General features: G+C 36.2%; 1 protein-coding gene across 4 annotated transcripts in view; it reads right to left on the bottom strand.

Annotated features, from left to right (window-relative positions):
• LOC112055381 (teneurin-m) overlaps positions 1-4635 on the bottom strand; it is a 330977-nt gene extending 326342 nt beyond the window's left edge. For 2 of the 4 annotated variants that reach the window (XM_052881940.1, XM_052881941.1), the window contains exon 1: positions 4326-4635. In XM_052881940.1, the coding sequence (XP_052737900.1) occupies positions 4326-4359 (34 nt within the window). In that variant the 5' untranslated portion in view covers positions 4360-4635. The remainder of the gene's footprint in view (positions 1-4325) is intronic. The other 2 variants (XM_052881943.1, XM_052881944.1) reach the window with 2 other exon arrangements.
• Positions 4636-23441: the final 18806 nt, after the last annotated feature.

The raw sequence follows: 23441 nt of genomic DNA, 5'->3' as shown, positions 1-23441 counted from the left end.
AAAAACAACTCTCATCGTAAATCCAAACGGTTAGAATATTAACGACCAATCAAAACAAATTGATGAAAGCTACAAAAATGATAACACAAAATTTCGCTATAAATTTCACAATTTGAGATTGGCGACAATTTTGTACAAAAAACAATCGGTATCGAGTTTTAAAATTTTAACGTGATTGAGAAATATACTGTAGTTAAATATCCATTAAATTTGATACACGAGTTGAACAAAGGTAATATTTTGCAAGATTGACAGGCATCAATTGCCTCAGAGCATGATAATAAACCTCGCAAAAAGCAATATAACATGCAGGGGTCCTTTAAAACCAATTTGTACCGGCTTTACGATTACTCGGAAACATCAAACAAGGGGAAATATTGTGTTTTTATGTCATATTAAGTTTTGATGGCATAAGTTACAATCACTTTAGATTTAGTACGCAACACTAGATATTCTTAAATTTATCAGTTAATGTTTTTACTACTGACTTTAAATGTTATGTAAGCCTCGTCAAAATCGCTGTGTGGTAGTTAGAAATGGCTGTCTTAATCTTAATAATTAAGAAGATGGTCCTGGGTCGATTAATTTAGCTCAGTTGAGTATTTTATGTATTATTCTTATATTAACTGAGGTTAGTTCTGGACGATTGCTTGTGCACTTTACACAATAATTTTGCATAGATATTACTCAGTATGGATAAATTAAAAAAAACCTGTCACATCTCTTTCAAGTTAGCTATCATAGCTTTACTTTTAACTTGAAATAAGATCGCAGTCTAGGGCTAACTTTTAGTTTATCCGATTGAATATTAAAATTAAAAAATTTTCAATGGAACTAACAACCTTACGTATATTTATTAATTAATTGCAACAACAGTGATATAGTTGTCATAAAAAAGAGGAGCAAGCACGAACAATGTAAAATGTTTGAAGAAAGTACATATTCCAAGCTTTTACAAATCATGTTATTAGTATTTTCAATGTCAAAAGAATAAACATTGTCATTCGTAATCATTCCTTCAGATTGCTTTAGATCCATTGTATGTAGCGTCCTAAAATTACAGGCTAAAGCTTACAATCGACGTACAATAATTACAGAATGTGATTGCTGTAATGGCTGGAGCAATTAGGGACTGTTTTTGTGTATGATGACATTCTGTTCTGGGAATTGTTTGTTTGTTTCAATACACGTGGGAGTTCCGTTTGAGTGCCGTTTGGATGCATGTGCCGGTCTTGCGTTAAATTAACCGGAAACTTTAAGTTTAAGGGACTTAGTTAAGATTCCAAGCTGGTCTGTCACAGTTGTCGGGTAACACTCCACTAACGTGATAAAATTTAATTTTAAGAAAGTTTAACTATTTTAATCATACTCTATTAAATTATAGAGTAACATAAAAATACAATAAATATAAGAGCTTATCAACTAGACCAATTATGAATAAAAATAGCAACGTTTCGTTATTCGTTATTTTTCATGAGCTACAAGACGTAATAAATTCACCCAATAATTCTTTTTTTGATGGTGGATTGTAACACAATAAGCAGAAATTCGGAAAGGGTTCTTTCTCAAAGGAAGTTCATTGCAAAATTCGTTTTACTTAACATATTTATAAGCTTAATCATGCTCTACAATTTAAATACAAATATATAATTCTAAAGTAACACAATGTTAAGTTTGTGCATTTATTAAACATTGAATGAGATTATCTTGAATCCAATCCTGTTGTATTGAAAGCAGATTTGAATGTAAATTTAAACAAAAACAAATTTCCATTACCGGTAGCAGATAATGTAATCGATAAGATGAATCTCATTTAAACTAGAATGCAACACGCCGTGACACTGCATCTTCAGCTCTAGAGATACGACCAATTAGATGAAACAGTATCTTGTAACGAAAGATCGATGTTCCGTTTATTCTAAGAGTCTAATAACTAAATTAAGGAAAAATGTAGTCGCTAATGTTAACGTATATGAAAACGGCTCGATTAATTAATCAAACCAAAAAAAATCTTAATGAAGTTAAGTTTTTAGAAAAAAAAATATACAGTCTATAAGCCGAAATTTACGATACTTATTACCCAAATGCAAGAAGGTTTATAACATAGTATTTTTGATAAAACAGTTTTTTAAAGCAAGTAAAAAGAAACTATAAGAAATTTCATCTAATACCTAATGAAAATTTAAAACATTACCTTGACTATATATTTAAGATTGCTACTCTAACTAACCGTTAACTGTTTCGTGAGAAACATTATACAGAACGTTGAAATATTAGTGTTCATCATCAAGACATTATTACAAACACATTATTCCTACCGTGAATGAACATATTAACAATGAACCCTAAAAAACGATCACCGGATAAGAATAGAAGATGTAAATTATGTAAAAAGTGAATACCAAAGGGCGGAACCAAATGACTTGATAGTCAACTCATAATAGCATCGTGCGTGCTCCGATAGCTACAGCGACTATGACATGGGTGGTCTTGCGGTTAGCCTATATCAATATGGTTTTTTACTATTTGCATTATACCAAAGCATGTTTGTCCGAAGGTGTTGGAACAACGTGGAATGATTTGTTGACTCTTTATTGGCTATCGATCTCAATGGACAAACGGAGTTTTTTGCTTCTCGCTGTGATTTGAAATATGACCAGAAATATTTGTATAGGACCAGCATTTTAAATATTTGTGTAGTCGGCACTAGTGATCGGGGAAAGTGATTTTTGAAGAGCTGACAGTTTGAAATTATTTCTAAACATTGTGTTAACCATCGAATGGTGTTGTTTACTTGGCCTGAAGTGGATACTGATAATTTTTAAGCGAAAACTAAAATTATTTTATGCTGTAGATGTAAAGTAATTTTTACAATAAGAAATATTGAAAAGATATATTATGATTGAGGTTATAGTTTCATCACGTTTATTAAATGTAAAATAATCGTGTATTCATTTCATGTTCGTTATTTCTTTTTTTAAAAGTTCATCATGTAAGTAGGTATCTACTCAGGATTTTTTAGATATAATTGCTCGAAACTACCTACCTACTTAATGGAGGAAAAATCCGGATTAATATGTAGTTATGTACCTAATTCAAAACAATAGACTACATCAAGTGATGAATCAGTTTTTTAACGACTAATGGAATAATTATAAGTACGACATTGATGTTTATTAATGTTTTTGTTTACATGTAAATAGTTCACGTTTTCTAATTGGTGTTATTGTATTTATATATCTATTGGAATTTGGTAAGCAAATTTTTAAATATTTAACTATTTAGTTAAGTACAATCAAATTATATTTGAAATGATTTATCCAAAGAGTAGGTATTTCGTACATTTTTTTAACTGCAACCAACAGCGAGAAGGAAGTAAGCAAAATTATAGACTTTATAGATACCTACTTATACTTCAACACATTAAGATTGAAAATTAACTTTGAATCATATTCGCATAACAAATAGATAACTAATTAATAGTTACGTTTGTTGTATTTCTGCCAAACGTGATTCTAGTAACTCATGAGCGAATCTAAAAGAAAAGAAGTAAAAGAATCCTAAGAAAAAATAATTTATTAAGAAAATCCTGTCTCGTAACTCGTAATTTATACGCCAAAGCTTCGTAAATTACACAAATTACTTAAACAAATCACGTCAGTCACTACTTTCATCGTTGGTAATTTTCTAAAGCTCTTAGCGCCTTACAAATCGTGTCGCTCAACTCGTCTAGCCCTTTATCGGCTTAATTGAACTAAATCATCATCAATTTAGTTAAACGGACCATCGTTCTTGTTGGTTTTAACTTTAAAGTTATCTCGGAAAAATAAATAAAGTAGCCACTGTTGGTGCTCATTAGCCGTAGCACGCTTATCTTAACGTGATACAAATGTTTCCGTTTACTGCTGCTCTCGAACACTGCTTGTTTGTTTGTGTTGTAATTATGAGAATCTACGTGTTTTCAATTTGTGGACTCTTCATTTTATCATCAGTACCTGCAGTAGCTTATCGGTTGTGAAGGGTACCATTTTATGCGATGTTTTGAATAGGAATTTCAAATTTTTGATATCTGAATAAGTAAATAGTAATAGAATAATCCGTATCTTCTTCAAATACATATCAGTTTTATCATGAATTTATACTGAAAACTTCTATTCTCTTGAATTAGAGATGGCTAGTTTTCTAATAAGAGTTTTGACTGAACCTTACATTTATATTTTGTTTATGTGTAGCATAAAGTTCGCAAAATACCCTCAGTGCAGTATCTGCCGCAGTGCGAGATATCCTAATTACTGCAAATCCGCGTAACAAACCGTAACACTTACGTTGATCGAAGAAGCAGCGGTCCAGACCATTCATAACGTATACAACCGCATAGTGCACTCAATTCACAATTTTTTTATTTGTCACGTTCACAATCACTGTTGGTCGCAACCTGCACTGAAAACAAATCACAGCGTATGTTCGATCTCGTTCACTGCACAACGTCAGGGCGGGTGCGTGGGGCACCGGCACAGGTTTGCCAGGACGTGTTCCCGTGGCGGCGGTCGGCGCGCGACTGGCTTGCGCGCGGCGCTTCAGCCGGCGGGCGGTGGTGGGGTGGGAAGGGATGCGTGCGTTCGGAATCCGCTTCCCACGTGCTCTGCGCCGTCCCTTTCTTACGGGACGGGTTAGCTTTTTAAAAGCGCGGCCCGTCGACGCATCGATATGCCCGGGGCGATGTTTCTCGGTAACCTTGTTTATGCGTATTGCAGCTAATAATAACACGCGAACACTCCGCGTTTGTTGTTGTTTGTTGCGTTTTTTATTGCACTTCACTTTATATGTTTGAGTTAGGATCTTGTGCAATAAACGGCAAAAAGTGGTCCAATCGAAAGCTCTTCCACATTTTATTGTTCAATCTCATACCGTGATGTACGTGATTAAGTACTTATTATTAATACCCTATATATAATACTTATGATGTATGTTTGTTATATTTTGAACATGCATAAATTATAAAGTAACCTGTAGTTTATAAACTCAACGAAGAGTGCTTTAAAGACATCATTTCGAACTCGCTTAAAAACTATTCAAAGAATGCACCTATTCGTCAAGTAAAATACTCGTATACGTCCATATGTCATACGAAAAAAATAAGAATTCACTTAGTAATGCGATAAGGGCGTAACGACAAAAATAGGCCTACTTTAACCGAATGATTAATACAGACTACACACGTAGAGTTAAAAAGAGACAACTCACCCATATCGGTACAAAAGGGGACAAGTTCTAAGATAGGGAGACAAAAACCTAATGCGTTTCTCAAAAATTTATTTTGGTTGTTATCGTCTTGTCAGTCATCGAGGACTTTTACAGCGCTTTACCGATGGTTCTACCAAATACCAAAGATAGATGGCTTTGACTCATTGTTGAAAGCTTGCGTTTTTGATTTACGAGCTATCGGGTTAAGTGTTTTTTCTTCTTTTTTATGATTTGTCTCAGTAGGTAGTTGGGCAGTTAGTTTTTTTTTATATTTGCCGACTTCATTGAGAAGGAGATTCTCTGTGTTTCTTTTTTGTTTCAAATCTATATAATATTAGAAATAGGACTAATGTGCACTGTTTATTAAACAAACGCCTTTCAAATTTAGGTCTAACCGACAGTTCTCTGTGGAGAACATGCATGGAGGAAGAATAAACACCGATAAGTATGTTATGCTATCAATATGATAATCAGCTCTCCTACAACACTCCATGAGACGTTTGAAGACCTGGACGGCCTGCGAATCTTCTGGAGCGAGCTCGAATGGCTGGAGTGAATCCAGCGGAGGCCAGCACATAACGGCGCAAAAAAGCCCAGAAAAAAGCAGAAGGAGAGATCGAAACGCCGTCGCTTAGAGATACTTCTTAGTCAGTAGGATGGTAACTGTTCACACACATGCCTACCACAAGAGTATCTGGTTACCTCCTTCATCATCTTCATTATCAACCCATATTCTGCTCACTGTTGAGCTCGAGTTTCTTTTCAGAATTAGAGGGGTTAGGCCAAATAGTCCACCACACTGACCCAATTCAGATTGGCAGACTTCACACACACAGAGAATTAAGAAAATGTTTCTACTTCACTGTTTGAGATATAACTGAAAAGTAGGAGGTGATCGGATTCGAACCTACACCCTCTGGAATCGGAGGCAGAGGTCTTATACTGGGCTATCACGGCTCGCCGCGGTTCCTCCTCTTTAGTCTAACTACGATTAGTACTGCATCGTATCGTATGACCAGTGGCGTGCACAAGGTTTTTAACTAGGGTAGGCACTGAACTTATACAAAATAAGACTCCTTCCAGTAAGAACAGCTTCAAATAGGCAATGTATTTTTACATCTATATTCTGCACACCACTACTATATGACACCTACAGCTTATATAATTATATGCGACAGTTAAATTTAATTTCTTAGTAACGAAGTAAAGAGACTTCATTATGGAACTAGGAACTAAACCTAACGTTTAGTTCATCTAAAACTTCAGTTTCAATATCTTACACCCAAATTTCGTTCCGCTGTACCCGAAAGACAACCCAACCCCTTAATCACTCCGCGTAAATGTGTCCCCACTGTTTATTTATTAGATTATACTGCTTTGTAATGTTCTCAACACTCCGACGAGGAATCCCTAATGGTGCCCATAGCATAGAGTTATCATGCATAGAAACACATGTGTACTTAAAAAGAACACTGTTCAAACTAGAACACATACACTAATTACGGCTAATAGTCCTAAAACTGTGTCCATAGCATAGAGTAATCATGCATAGAAACGCAGTATGTACACACAAATTGAATAATGGTCACATTTCAATAACAACTAGATACACTATTTAATAGCTGAATTCTCAATCTATAGTTTTAGTCTTTACACTTGGGATGGGATGAATAATTACGATTCTACACGCAATAACTCTATGTTTCGATAGCAGACGTGGGAGTCGCTTTAATTGAGATAGTGAGGGGCTTAATAAAATAACACATATATAACTTTTATTGTAGCATCCAGATCGGATAGTGTTTATGTTTTGATAGCGCTAAAAGGGACCAACGGAAACATACATCGACTGTAATAATATTTAATAAAATACAGTAAAAGCTCATTATTCGGGGATACGTTGTCTAACTGTGTCGCGAATACCGCCGTGAATATGTAATGGTATTTTATATGGTATTATAAAGGATACGTTCTTGGGTGACAAAATAAAAAAACAAATTTAAAAAGATAAACCAATTAATTGAAGTTATTGATTAACTATTATCTTCAGTCTTAGACAATGGTTTGAAGAATTTTGAAATTTTTTCTTGCTTGACATTTTTTAAAAGCTATTCAGAGTGATTTTAAGCAGTGGCATTCTTAAACCATCCATTCACAATTTCGGCAATAGGTATTTGCAAGTTAAAGTTTAAATTTACAGATTTTATGTCAGTTTCGTCAGTCAGATCCACGAATAACGAAATATTTAGCCGCGAATATAGGAATTAGGACGCAATTTTTTAATCCGCGAATGGTGAAAACGTATTTAAGTTACATTAAGCTTATGGCTTTTTGTGTCAGATATTGTACTTTGGTTATTTTAGATAAATAATCAACTACCTCATTCGTTGTTAACCGATGTGCTTTAGCACTATGAGGTCCAAGGTTCGAGTCCCGGTTCCAGTTGTGTAAATCTCACTCATTTATTTTATTGTTTATTTGGTTTATTTACAGTAACTTACAATAAAACAATTAATTACGAGTATTCACACATTCACAGAGTAACCACATGGACTATCTGGTTGTTCCGCTTACTTTAGTGATCATCGAGGTGAAAACTGTATTTTCCGCACATAAGTTTAAGTATTTCCGCGGTTTCCCCGCATAGATCTCGTCTTCTCGAAGATATTAAGGAACCTGAATTAAAGACTTAAATATATATTATTTCCAAATATCCAGATCTGTAAAGCCGTATTCGTGCTTTTCAATAAACGAAGCTACGCACAATTTCTACATTTAATTTTAGTTTTTATGTATTCATAGATGGCACCACTTGTGCAAATGTTTCTATTTCCAAAACGTGACGCTTTATGAAATTTTGTTCTATTATTGTTTGTATTGATACGGGTTTTACGCATCGCTGCAATTTTGAAAAAGAAATAAAATATTAGTGAGCCAGATCATACTGAAAATTTCCGGTAAATTCCGGTTTCTATTACATATATTACTCACCTTGCGGTTTCACTCGTATGAATCATCATCATTATCAACCCACTGCACACTGTTGAGCACGAATCTCCTCTCAGAATATCCTCTCGCTGGCCCAATGCGGATTGGTAGACTTCACACCTAGAGAATTAAGTAAGAAAATTCTCAGGTGTGCAGGTTTCCTCACGATGTTTTTCTTTCACCGTTTGAGACACGTGATATATTATTTTTTTAAAATTTAGGTAAGTGAAGAGTTGGTTCATCATGCCCCTAATAAAATTAGTGTCTTCAAAAATATTGCCTGCTTACGGGATTCACTCGAAATAACAAATTTATAAATCCTTTAGCAATCATGTAGCATAATACATTTAGAGAATATCCGAAAGGTAACCAACCTTATGAGTTTTTGTCGTATGACGTATCATCACTTAGGGCTCCCACACACGGGTCACCGGCCACAAACACAAAATGCCGCTACCGGCATATTTCCTGTATATTTCATACATTTTATATGGACTCGTCGCACACGGTTGACGCCGGTGGCCGCCACACGCTACTATCGTCGCTGCTCGCTTCTTGTGGCCCGCACCGGCCACTAAACGCCGACGCGATTATGATATTGATGTATGGGTTAAAAAAGTAGCAGCCACACAAGTGTCGACCACCGGCCACAAGTGGCTGTCGCGCGCTTCAGCTACTTTTGTGGCCCCTTCTTGCTTCTTGCAGCGGCGTTTGTCGCGTGTGGCGACACTTATAGTACAGCCTTTCTTGATGAGTACTGTTTATCACCAAATAAATTAGAAATGAAGGTAGAAAACGCATGTCATTTCATAACTTATTTATTTTATGTTATGTATGGTTTGCTTATAAAATGTTATCTATATTAATATTATAAATCTGAAGAGTTTGTTTGTTTGATTGAACGCGCTAATCTCAGGAACTACTGGTCCGATTTGAAAAATTCTTTCAGCGTTAGATAGCTAATTCATCGAGGAAGGTTATAGGTTATATATTATCCCCTTATTCCCACGAAAACGGGCACCACGCGGGTGAAACAGCGCGGTGTCAGCTAGTCTAAACTATATTAACCATATCTAATTGTTCTAAGCTAATTAATCCAATTTATTTTCATTAATATAAGAACAATTTAATCATAATTAATATTAGGTGTGAAATGACTAGTGATTTATACGATCATTTTAAATTTGTTGGTAGGTAAACAGTACTGCAACGCCAAGCTGTATCACCCGATTGTCAGAATTGCCTCAAATTAAAACAAAACACTCGTACGTAGATAGCGTCGAGAAGTTAGTTCTCAAGTTCCCAAAAGCAATCTACCTTTAAGTCAACAATAGAATAGAAAACATTACAAACTCGGAGCCAGCAAATTAACGTGAGATTGGAGCTCGGTGCAAGTTGGGAACTCGTATAACCCCGACGTAACCGTCTCGTTGTCGCATCAAATTGCTTAAAGAGTATTCGCTAAGTGTATCATAACTTTGCGCTAACTGAGATCTGTGCTTTGTGATCTTTTACCACAGTTACGCTCAATTGAATGAAACAGGTCCTAGGTTTCATATGCAGAAGGTTTTATTTGGAGGCGTTAAGTTTTTTACAACAAAAATGTTGTGAAAAACTTAACGCCTCTAAGGAATTTCAGACCTTCATCATCATCATTAACAAGTCATATTGTTCTGGTTTGCCATGACAGCCTAGTGGGTATGACCTCTGCCTCCGATTCCGGAGGGTGTGGGTTCGAATCCGATCCAGGGCATGCACCTCCAACTTTTCAGTTGTGTGCATTTTAAGAAATTAAATATCACGTATCTCAAACGGTAAAGAAAAACATCGTGAGGAAACCTGCGTACCTAACCTGAGAATTTTCTGAGAACGACCCGCAAAAGTCTGCGATAGCAGATCACATTCTACAACCGGGAACTAAACATTGGATCGAGATCCATAACCCACGCATTCTTTTCACGGTCCGCCATTATATGCCCCGAATGAAATACGAAAATACAATAGTTTCAATCGGGAAGATTTCGGGAAGGTTTCAAACTAGTCAGCGAGTGGAATCCGGTGGTAGAATTGTGAAAACCAAGAGGGCGCCGCGAAAAACCTAATTACAAAAGCGATGTAGTAGAGTGGTTTGCCTAAACAGACAAAAACGTGAGGTTGTTGAAAAAAGAGAAAAAAGAACAAGAAAGAGGGTAGATCGATTCTGCTCCTAATAGCTGATGTCAACTTCGCATCTCGCAACTTCAGTCCCGTCGTGACCACGATCCATGCAACTGGGTCGAAATATCGACATTAAAAATCTCGTCGTTTTATCGTGGTATGTACCCGTTTAAATAATATTCGCAATGAACAACCACGAAATGAGTTTAAAATCATTGGATAAAGATGGTTCCCGTTGCCGTAGAAATACGGGAATAGTATATATCCTATAGCCTTCCTCGATAAATGGGTTATCTAACACTAAAAGATTAATTCCAATCAACAAACAAACAAACTCTTCAGCTTTATAATATAAGTATAGGGTACGAATAGTCTAACGGGATCGAACCCATATCCGATGGTGATAAAATTCAATATCGTAACTAGCTAAAAATTTATCATAATTTTCTTACTACGTTAAGGCATGCATGCATTATGGTTTTCCTAACAAAATAAAATAAAAGATGAAAAAATATTATCGCAGAATACGGATAGAATGACAAACATTTTTCACCAATCTTGGGAATCTGAATGCTTTGAAAGGCATTGAGTACACAATACGTCATATCCGAGTGGAGATCTATGGGATGTTTATCACAATTTGTGAACTAATCTAGCGGAACGACTCCCATTCATCATGTGCGCGTGATGTGGGGATGATGTACATAATGTTGCTACGAGTAGGTGTTGTTTCAACCCGAATTAAGACCTTGTGTTTTAAGGGAATAGTTTATTATACAATACTAGCTGACGTCACGCGGTTTCACCCGCGTGGTTCCCATTCCCTAAGGAATACGGGAATAATACATAGCCTATAGTCTTCCTCAATAAATGGGCTATCTAACACTGAGAGAATTTTTCAAATCGGTCCAGTAGTTCCTGAGATTAGCGCGTTCCACTAAACAAACAAACTCTTCAGCTTAATATTATTAGTATAGATAAACCCATAATTATTTCCTTACTATTTCTCTTTTGCTTTAAAATATAAATGCTCAAGCAGTAGAAGGCAAGGTATAATCACGATGAAGGTGTCTGACGTTTTATTTTTGTTATTTTAAAGGCGCCATTTGCACGTGACGTCTTTCCGCGTCACCGTCGCGCAAAATAATGAGAGAATTTTAAAAGCGAAACGCGAAACTTTACCTAATATTTAAAATATCTATTATTTTTAGAAAAATGGAAAACCTGAAAGTTGTCTATGTTAATCAAATGGGACCTCTTTGATTATCATAGACAAATTTTTTTCAATTTTTATTATTATTCCCCAATAGATCTACGGACAACTAACTTAAATTAAGAGATGTCTTGAGTTCAGTCCCCGCCCATCAGATTACCGTCGTAATTAGCGTAAATAATAAACTTACGTAAATGTTCGTTTAAAATTGTAAACTTTTTTGCGTTATTATTCGGATTATTCAGCCGATGGACGTCTTTGACTGCTAGATATACTCTTTAGTAGTAGGAACTTCCAAACAAAACCATCCTTGAGCCGCCTACAACCAGCAGCTTCCATATCAATTAGCTCTCTTATCAATATTAAAGAAGATAAAAGAATATTTGCCATATCTTTTAAATATGACTAATATTTCCATTCCCCTCCAACTAGTCAGGAAAGACTGTATTAGGAGTGGGTACGACAATAGACCAACGGGGCGAGGATCGAACGACCACCCCTCTATGATGAGTCCAACCGCTCTTACCGTTGAGCTATTGAGGCTCTAAAGTTTAATCGTTAACTTAAATTCAAAGGTGAAGGCATCAAGCATCTTTGCTCAAGTAATTATGCAACAGCGCAGTCTATTAGCCTACGTCTGTAAACTCGCAGGTGTTTGCAGAGACGCGTCAGGTCGGTTCAAACCTCATCGATTCTTCTAATCAGATTAAATTGGAAGGTTGTCATCTGACGCGGCCCGGGGGATTCACCCTTCATTGCTCGGAATTAAGTTATTGTCAAGTTTATTGCACTAATGCGGGGTTTGTTCTACTGGTGCGTGTCGAACGTTGCACACGACAGCGTTGGGGCAAATGTTTGTTCAAATTTTGTACGAATTTATCTATATACTAGCGGACGCCCTGTTTTACCCGCGTAGATCCCGTTCACGTAAGAATACGGAGGTAAAACACTATCAAATTACGTGACTTTTTTGTAAAAGAATTTTCTAAATAGGTTCAGTGGATCAAGATATTACCCTCTAGGTAAATCTATCTTGTACAAATAATACCAAAATCTCTACAACTTTATAGTATAAGTATAGATATTGTACAGTTAATACTTCGTTGGCCTAGTGTTTAGCCTTTATATTTCGCCTTCTATGAATCGGCAGTATGTTATAGTTACGTGTAGTATTTAGTATTAGTGAGTAGAATTATGTCTATTCACAAATTTCATTTTATGATGTTTTCTATTTAGCTTTCTCTCATACCTAGGGTTGAGGTTTGTGAAAATGTTGGGCTTTTTAACTTTTCCATGAAATAGCTATAAAACTAAACATTAGAACCCTAACCTCATATGTATAAGCTTGTATATCTAAACTCTAAAAACTCTAAAAATATTTCTTTTAGTGGCCTAATAAAGTGATGATGATGAATAAGTATAGTTATAAAGTGAAACATATACTTAATGTTTCCATTCTGAACATAAAATATATTTCCAAAATAACTATCAGGGGGTGATTAGTTATCGATACTGATGCCAGAAATGCAATCAGTAAAATTTTTGTCTGTCTGTCTATATTTTCGTTATAGAAACAAAAAACTACTCGACATATTTTAACAAAACTTGGTACACTTATTCTTCATACTCCTAGGCAGTTTATAGTATACCTTTCATCACGCTATGATCAATAGGAGCAGAGCTGTGAAGGGAAATGTTGGGAAAACGGGAAAAGTTACTCCATTCTTACAGCGATGCTACTGTAAGGGCTGGATAAAAGAGGTCTAAGGGCGGACGAAGTCGCGGGCGTCCACTAGTTATTAATATAATTATTTATTCTGTCTGTCCAGAAACAGTGGAATCAACACATCGCTATGTCATGTCATTGTAACGGATGGGGCGTTCCACTATCTATCAAAATGGCGCCTCGTTTGTTATTGCGATTATGTTATTTAATAATGACGAAACTGCTTCGACCGCGTGCCATTTTAGGCGTACAACTCCAGTATTACTAGTAGTACGTTTATTGCTTACTACTAAGGGGTGTGGATTTTCATCCTCCTCCTAACAAGTTAGCCCGCTTCCATCTTACTTACCATCAGGTGAAATTGTAGTCAAGGGCTAACTTGTAAAGTAAAAAAAAAAGTTCATTTTGAATTGTCAACCTTTTTACATAGGTATCAGCCGATGGATGCCTACTGCTAGATATAGACCTTTTGTAGGGACTTTCAAACAACTATTATTGAGCCGCTTGCAACCATAAGCTCCCGTATAAATAAGTTTAATCGTTAACTTATTCCTAATAAACCCTATTTACATCTATATAACTGACTATTGGACGACTGTGACTTTGTCCGCGTGAAAAACTTTTCATTTCATACCTTGGGATTAAAGGTACGGATAGAAAACGATAAATTGTAAAATAAAACAAACCTTGGCACTCCCAATACAGTATTTTCCACTAAATGGAAGAGAACAAGAACATGATTATTATTAATATTTAAAAAGATAAAACAGAAATATTATAAAAAAATCAAAAATGACTTCTATTTGAGTGACTGCCCTATCGATTTAGAACAAGTAGGTAGTTTGATATTTTATTCGTTTCATTTTACATCCAATGTAAACAGACAGACAGAAGCAATTAAGTATAAACACATGCACATGTGGTTGAGTGCATTTGAACTCTGCTGATGACTTTTACATTCAAATCTTTTAATGAAGAAAGCAGGCAAGTTTAACTAATAGAAACATTACATACTTAACTTAATTAGATCTTATTACAAAAAATATTTCATTGGCGCTTGACCACGTTGAGTGGTTGGTGACCAATACGATAATCTCTTGTAGAGAAATGTACAAATTTGAACCAATGGCGGTGCAACTTGAAATACATTGTGTCACGCAGGCTACAACTCTTTCATTGCATTTGGATGAAATAATGGACTGGGATAACTCCGCTGCCATTGGATGATATTTTGTCTATTTCTCTGCACTTGGTAGCATGTTAGCGCCGCTGAAGTAGCAGAGCTTTGTGTGACGAAAGCGGTAGTACTTCCCCATATGAGGTGTAGTTACAGGCACATTAAGCTCAGCAAATATGCCTCATTTCCACGGAGACAGGGCCTTGCTATGTACGAGTAAGATGCGTTATCTGCATACCTGCAAACTGTAGTTCTTTTTTAGGGGATACTTTTTCACTTGATACAAGTAGACTATTTGCTTGTTCCGTCAAATATAAGTAAAATGGTTTTTAATATTAAAAAAAAAACAGTGAGTGGTAATAAGCAAAGCCTGCTTAGCCTGAGTTAATTTAGAAAATATAAATTAAATTAGTCCTTAATAAATAGAATTCCATATCTTCCAGTTACAAAGCCCATATCTGGTCCTTAGAAAATATCCTAAGCTGGCAGTCGAACTAACGTACCTTCCGGTTACGAATATAAAGCTCAGAAAACTTGAGCCGAAGAGGACAAGTAACAGAGAATAGATGATTAGAAACAGACAACCGGAACGATAATCTCAGATCTTAATTATAATAAGCTCTTATAGCAGATACCTACACACTTCTAGTGCCATCGCAACTGACAAGCAGCATAAAAATAGCTTTCGTCACCCTATTACACCGAAATGTACCAATTGCTACGAATGATAAATTTTGGGACGTAGTTCCTTTCGTTCGTCACGTAACGCAACAGCATAAAAAAAACACCTGGGTAGCAGAACGCATTAGAAGGTTGATTTATACATTGACTACAATGAACACTATATTTTTTAAATTTTTAACAAAATGATTGTGTTTAAGTATCACGCTTCATATTATAGTGCGAAAGAGGGCTTACTGGGTGAATTTTAACATGAGAATGTAACAAATACTTAGATTCTTTATTCACATTTATGATATTAGTATGGATAATATATATAGTATGGATAAATATGCCGATATTCGGTGTAACATGAGGCGCATTACAAGTGTTTTCTGTGAGCGCGCTTAAAGATCAAACGCGCCGCCCGAGGCGCGGCCGATCGTTGCACACGCTGGCAAATGGTAACCAATCGCTTTGTTTAATGTTAATTAGGTCTGATTTTAGGCTTGGTATTGTAATCAATAGTTTAATTAACATAGCGTTCAAACTATGATAGCTTAGAGTTTTTTAGTAATATCTAGACGAGTTTTTTGTGTTAGAACTAATCCGGAGAAGTCCCTTGCATATTTCTGCCATTTGACGGCCTCCGTGGCGCAGTGGTATACGCGGTGGATTTACAAATCGGAGGTCCTGGGTTTGATCCCCGGCTGGACATATTAAGATTTTCTTAATTAGTTCAGGTTTGGCTGGTGGGAGGCTTCGGGCGTGGCTAGTTACCACCCTACCGACAAAGACGTACCGACAAGTGATTTAGCGTTCCGGTACGATGTCGTGTAGAAACCGAAAGGAGTGTGGATTTCATCCTCTCCTAACAAGTTAGCCCGCTTCTATCTTAGACTGCATCATCACTTACCATGAGGTGAGATTGTAGTCAAGGGCTAACTTGTTAAGAATAAAAAAAATATAAAAAAATGTAGCATTGCTGTGTAATTCCAGTCTGAAGGACACGCATGCCGTCGTCATTACAGGAACATAAGGATTAAAACCAACGTCTCAGGCTTGTTATATCTACTGTGTCTCAGGTTTGTGGACACAAGGCGGCATTGTAAGATGTACATTGTATCTATTAAGTGCCTACAATTTTGTCTCCATTTATTAATCTATGGCTTAAAGAGGTGTGTTATTTACAGCAAGCATAGCGTACACATTTGCGCTTCTAAGGATACATACAGAACTTGTTGGTTAGATGATGATCAATGATGTGAGACACGTACAGAAGTCCCAAGACAGTGTGTGACTCGTTGACTTGTAACTTCGTCTTGAACCTGCCAGATAGCGATAGTATTATTTTTTTTTTTACAAGTTAGTCCTTGACTACAATCTCACCTGATGGTAAGTGATGATGCAGTCGAAGATGGAAGCGGGCTAACTACAAGTTTAATAGGAGGAGGATGAAAATCCACACCCCTTTCGATTTCTAGACGTCATCATACCGGCACGCTAAATCGCTTGGCGGTACGGTGCCGGTAGGGTGGTAACTAGCCACAGCCGAAGCTTTTCATCAGCCAGAACTGAACTAATTAAGAAAACCTCTATCATTGCGCCACGAAGGCCGTCAAAAATATATGTCCCCGGATAATCTTTGTTACATTTCATAATCAGGAAAAACATAATAACAAATATTTTCCGCCTTAAAGTGTACCGATGAATAATAATTATGTTCCCGGTAACAAAACAAACCGTTGCATAGTTTATACTTCGTTACCGCCTCATAAAAGAGTCAACGAGAGGGCCCGCTGTTTTATTGCGCTGTAAAAAAGAGTTAGAATATACTCCACGGCGTTCCCATTATACAGCACGACATGTAGTGTTGGGATATTCCATTTTTACAGTATTAATTGACAAGTCTACCTGGTAGTAAGTGGAAAACCATCACACTATAACTAATATTATAAAGGCTGAGCTGTGATAGCCCAGTGGATTTGACTTCTGATTTTGATTCCGGAGGGTGTGGGTTCGAATCCGGTCGGGGGCATGCACCTCAAACTTTTTCAGTTGTGTGCATTTTAAGAAATTAAATTAGTGTCTCAAAACGGTGAAGGAAAAACATCGTGAGGAAACCTACATACCTGAGAATTTTCTTAATTCTCAGGTATGCAGGTTCAATCAATCGTTCTGACCCGAAGCTGGACTCGAAGCCAGGACCTCGAAACCACGTAGGCTGACCACTGAACCAACTGGACAGTTAAGTTATTAGAATTTTGTATAAACTCATAGTCATTAGTATGTTTATTATTGTTTTTATTAATAAGTACTTGCAAGTTACTCGTATTTGCTATATATGCCATATATGGCCAATTTCCTCTCCAGTTACTTTGAAGACAGTGTTAGAAGTGAGTTCGACGGAAGGCCAGTGGGTTAGTAGCTATTCTATTGAGGTTCCTATTGCTTAATATGTCTAAGCTATCAAGAATACTCTCTGACCCCTAATTTGTGTTACAACACATAGGAAAAGATTATTACTTTCAACAATACGGCGGTGGTGGTGGAATTAGTTAAAAACAAACTGTATTTCAGTATTTATTTACAAAGCGCGGCGAAATCAGCGCACGGCGCGCCACACAAAACTTGTGTTCGAAGGAAAATGTATATTTCTTGTGCGGGAGCAAGTTGCTCTAAGTTGAGACTTGCAGCGAATAGTGAGACTGCGGACATATTGTTGAAGCGATAGAGGGTAAAGATACTTTTGAGGTCATCTAAAATTCTAAACAAAGGGCTTACCACAACCTTTTTAAAGCTATCATGATATCTGTTCCTTTTATTTAATGGCATAAGTAATGTTAACTCAGTAAGTGGTACGAATTGAGTGAATAAAACGGTCGTTGTGTAAAATCACTATACGAAATAATCCTGCAATAAGCTTAATGGCTCTTTAGGGTACAAAGCGTATTTATTAAACGGATTTAAGAGCTAGTGGTAGGACCTCAAGTGATGTCTTTCTCGCGACGCGAAAAAAACATAAAAGATATGAATTTAAAAGCATTTTTAAAATAATTTAACTCGCATCTCTTAAATAATTTAAAAACCAGGTGCTCACGTTCTGGTTTTTTTACATATCCAAACGAGTTTATGTTGTTACCTTACTATAGCCAAACACAAAGTCATCTATATGTCTAAATTAACATTATGGAGACATAAGACTTGGTATTTAGTTTGTTTGTTACGAATAGGCTTCAAAACCACGGGACTGATTTTCGAAGTTCTTTAACCAAAAAAGCTACATTATCAGCAAGTAACATAGGCTACATTTTATTTCCCTGTTGCTATGTAATCACGAACTATGCAGGTCAAACCGGGGGCCCGCTAGACACAAGCTATATTTTATCCCCGTACTGAAACTGAGACTTCGCGGGGCTTAAGCTAGTCTACAATAAATCGCTGATTCCTATCAATGTGATCTCCACCTTACTCCCGCATATTCTCTTTTCTTTAAGGATTTTTCACATAGAACGGGCGGGAACAGAACAATTTACAACCGTAATACAAATATAAACTTTGCCGGTGCTGAATAAAACGAAAGTAAAATACGGCCCGCGAATAAAATCGGGACAAATTAAACTTGTATCGCTATGGAAACTTAGGTATTCTCACTTTGCTTGAGATAGCGTTAGTTGATGAAATTACTTATTCTTAGTTGCGTAGGCTATTTATTATTATTAGGTAAACATTATTTGAAGCCGTGATAGCCCAGTGGATATGACCTCTGCCTCCGATTCCGGAGGGTGTAGGTTCGAGTCTGGCATCAGCGCAGGCACCTCCAACTTTTCAGTTGTGTGCATTTTAAGAAATTAAATATCACGTGTCTCAAACGGTGAAGGAAAAACGTCGTGAGAAAACCTGCATACTTGAGAATTTTCTTAATAGCGTGTGTGAAGTCTGCCAATTCTCATTGGTCCAGCGTGGTGGACTAAGGCCAAACCCCTCTCATTCTGAGAGGAGACTCGAGCTCATCAGTGAGTCAAGCCGAATATGGGTTGATAATGATGATGATAATGAAACATTATTAGACTAGCTATGGCTGGCAAGCTTGGGTGCACTTGCAAAGAAAATGCCTCACTCTACAATATACGATCACTATTAGATATTAATATGACTTTAACTCACAACTCCAGGAACTACTTGTTCTGACGATTATACTATCTGGAGGCACGGCAGTGCCTTCGCCAAGTCGAGTTAAAGGCGGCTCGGCCGTACCATACCTTTCTTGAAGCAATTCAGTCCATTTTCGACCGACTATAACTTCCTTGTGAATGAAACCAGAAGCCTAAATTTTCATTAGCAGGTTATTTTTACTTGGTGTTGGTCTTCATAGCCCAAACCCAGGAATTAATCAACTAATCTTATGATCAACCACTGAACCAACTAATGCTTTGAAGATATATTTAAATAACAGTCTATGTGATGACGTCACGAATTTCGTTTTCCCCATTGTATGCAGAACTCAAATACTGTATAGCCATTTGTAGTGATAGTAGGATTTTCGAATAATGTCTCTATCTCTCTATCGTTTTAAACAGAGGCAGATTTGATAACAAGGTATGAAGGTATAACTCACGTCTTCTTATATCCGTTAGCTTGAGGTAAAGGAGTCAAGTCCCAAGGAAAGAAGTTATGCGTATTTTAAATTTCTCTATAAGTGTATTTTCCCAGAAGTAAGTACATAATTGTGAAATCATAAATGATTCTTGTCAAGTAATATAATACCTTTTAAAAAGAATTAATAACACATCGCACAACGCTATAGTGCTATTGTGGGTATTATCACGTAATAACACTTGCTTGTGACTACAAATTGACTTTTATTTGCCTTATATTTTCTCCATTATATTTAGCCATTTTTGTCATGTAGTAGGTACGAATAAACAATCAAGTATCAGTATCTTAAGAGTAAAAAAAACAAGTGTTAGTTTTTCAATATAACTATCATATTAGTTTCTATATTCAAAAACTATTACGATAAATTAAATATTATATATCACATGATTTTTCGTTAACAAGGCGTAGTAAATAAATAAAAATAAAATAAAGTTAAAAATAAATAAACCTCATTGTCTAAGAAATAGTCCTAATAATAAATACCATGTAATTCCCCATAATCCCGAGATATATTTTTGTAACTTTAATTTTAGAACTTCTATGATGTTCTTGTAGCTCATAAGACGACAATCGTTTTCTAGAGTGTCATTCCTAAATAAATAAATAAATGCAATAAAATTATTAAAATACTTCAAACTGTAGGTATATGTACTCGTATGCTAAGAGCGAGCCACCGAATTAGACATACATACGCTAGAATAACAAAACACTCCTTCGGTAGTCAGGTTAGAAGCTTCAACTCTTTCTATACTGTGGTGAAAGCTCAACACAAACCGCCATATCATCGATTTCATACCGTATGCGCACGCGCAATGCTTAGCGAACGCTTTGTTCTAACGAATCGTGAAATGCCCATTCTATGTTAAACGACCCGTTTTTGGGTCACGAAGTATTTAAGCTGATCGCGCATTACAAACTCGACAATTAATTAAATACATGTATTATATCTTGTTTAAACTAATATTATAAAAAGGTAAGATTAATTTCTTGTTTGTTTATTTGGAAAAGGCTCCAAAACTATTGGACGTATCTTGAAAATTCTTTCACTAATTGAAAGCTACATTGTCAGCGAGTATAGACTATAGTATTTTAATTAAAATTTCGCGGATGAAACCGTGGGGGTCTGCTAGTTAATAGAATGAGTGTTCGAGAACTACCTCAAATTTTCTTTGGTTAGTATGTGTGACTACTGAGTTGAGTGTTTAAGATTTATAGGGTTTCTTTCTTCCAAGATTAGAATGCAGGTTTTTTCTGTCTGCTAATAAATCATTAATAGAACCTCGGAGTTGGTAAATCAATTGTATTAAAATCTTCCTGTGGCATAGATGACGTAGCCGTCGATACCTTTCATTATCAATAACATGGGCTAAACATTGTACAAATATCAGATGTGTCATCCTTTACCCAGGTATAATGCAAATAAATCATTGAATTGAATCTGATATTGATTGTTATTAGAGTCAAACTTTTTGGAGCTTCAATAGCTCCACGGTAAAGGAGCAAGACTCAAACCGAGAGATCGAATCCCCACAAGCTGGATTACTGTCGTAGCCATTCCTAACAAACATTTCTGACTAATCGGACGTGAACGGGAACATTGGTCATAAATGGCGAATAATTCTTTAATGTCTGATGACATCAAGCTAGTCGCAGCAATTCCCTGGATGCAGGTGGCTCAGTATCGTGATGTTTGGAAGTTCCTACAAAAGGCCTATGTCCTGCATTGGACGTCTATCGACTGATATGATGATGATGAATTCTTTAAAAAAACCTTATCGACCTAAGTCCGCATTGGCGCAGCGTGGTGCGTGCGGCTCGTGCGGCGCTCTCATCTTTATGTAATGTGCGAGCAGTATTACACAGAGCTGTGTTTTGTTCCAATAATTTGATCAATGTATGTTTTCAACTGCGCGAGTTCAGAATTTATATTGATGTTTATTGACTCGCGGTCAATACAAACATTCTTTGCGTTTTGATTGATGGTCGTCCAGCCGTTACATGAGCTCATATAGTATTATGTGCACAGAGTATACAATAGTAAATACTACTCTATGATGCCTTATGTGTATTTATTTTTATTATGACTACCTTAGCTATATAATTATTTAAATAATTGTAACTTTGTGCATTTGAATAAATATAGTTTGTTTAGAAATAGTGTGTTGTTATTTATAAATTGCAGTGAACTTTTTGTAGTAAAAAATTTTAAAACAAAAATACAACCGACTTCAAAATTAAAACTAAAAGGCGAAAAATAACATCGTATGTGCTACCTTCTCAGTTTGCTCAGTGCGATCAGTTTGAAGGCGGTACCAATTTAGTGATGTATTAATTCAAGCCGTTTAAATCATAAATATTTAAGATTTTGAAACATAACATCGTATGTGCTACCTTCTCAGTTTGCTCAGTGCGATCAGTTTGAAGGCGGTACCAAGGTAGTGCTGTGTTTAAAGCCGTTTCTGAAAGAACTGTTTAAAAATCCTTAATATTTATGATTTAAACGGCTTGAATTAATACATCACTAACTTGCCTTCAAACTGATCGTACTAAGCAAACTGAGAAGGTACACATACGTTGTTATTTTTCTATTATTATTATCTTAGTTTATTTTTTTCTAGGATCTGAGGCTTCCGTCATACAAAGTTTTGATATAATTAAATAGCCTATGTTACCCGGGCTATTATTACAAATCTTTTTGACTCCTCATTCAATAACATCAATTCTGTAGTTTACGAGCTACTGTAGAACATACTTACATACATCCTATTAATATAAACGCGAAAGTTTGTATGGATGTTTGTTTGTTGCTCTTTAACGCCCCAACTAATGAACCGATTTGGCTGAAATTTGGAACGAAAATAGGTTTTACTCTAGATTAACATATATATTCTTTTAATCCCGGAAAATCCATGGTTCCCGAGGGATTTGTGAAAAACTAAATTACGCGAACGAAGTGGCGGGCGTCCGCTAGTACATACATACATGTCGGGTACATACAAAACCTCAATAGCTCAATGGTAAGAGCGGTTGGAATCATCACCGAGGGGTAGTGATTCAATCCTCACCCCGTTGGTCTATTGTCGTAGCCACTCCTAGCACAGTCTTTCTCGACTAGTTGCAGGGAAATGGGAATATTGGTCATACTATAAAAAGATATGGCAAATATTCATTTAGAAAAAAAAAAATAAAAAAGAAAGAAAAGGGTAAAAATGTAATGAAATCACTCAACCACATGTTTTGTGAAATTAGACGAGAGCTACTCGCACAGTTAGCACTATACGAGCAAGTATTTAGCGAGGCGCTAACTACGCTAACTTCGGCCCCGTTTTAAATGTGAAAGAAACAAAATGGGGAATTTGAATCAGCGTTTCGCATCTCGCTAATGAGTTTCCAATGCAATTACTTGAAATGTTTTTCTACTGGAGCCCGTTCAGTTAATAGTTTGGAACTGGGTCGCGACGAACTGATGGACTGTGGGTATGAGTGATTTACAAAATAGTGTTTGAGTTTGTATTTTTAAATACAGTAAAAACTCCTACTTCACGCTTCCTTTATTCACGTTTTCACTATTCGCGGATTCTACTACATGAAAAATCCCTATATTCGCGGCAAAATAT

Source organism: Bicyclus anynana, chromosome 6 (assembly GCF_947172395.1).
Source record: "Bicyclus anynana chromosome 6, ilBicAnyn1.1, whole genome shotgun sequence".
Classification (NCBI taxonomy): domain Eukaryota; kingdom Metazoa; phylum Arthropoda; class Insecta; order Lepidoptera; family Nymphalidae; genus Bicyclus; species Bicyclus anynana.
The sequence above is the reverse complement of the archived record's forward strand: the minus strand, read 5'-3'. Positions and strand labels throughout refer to the sequence as shown.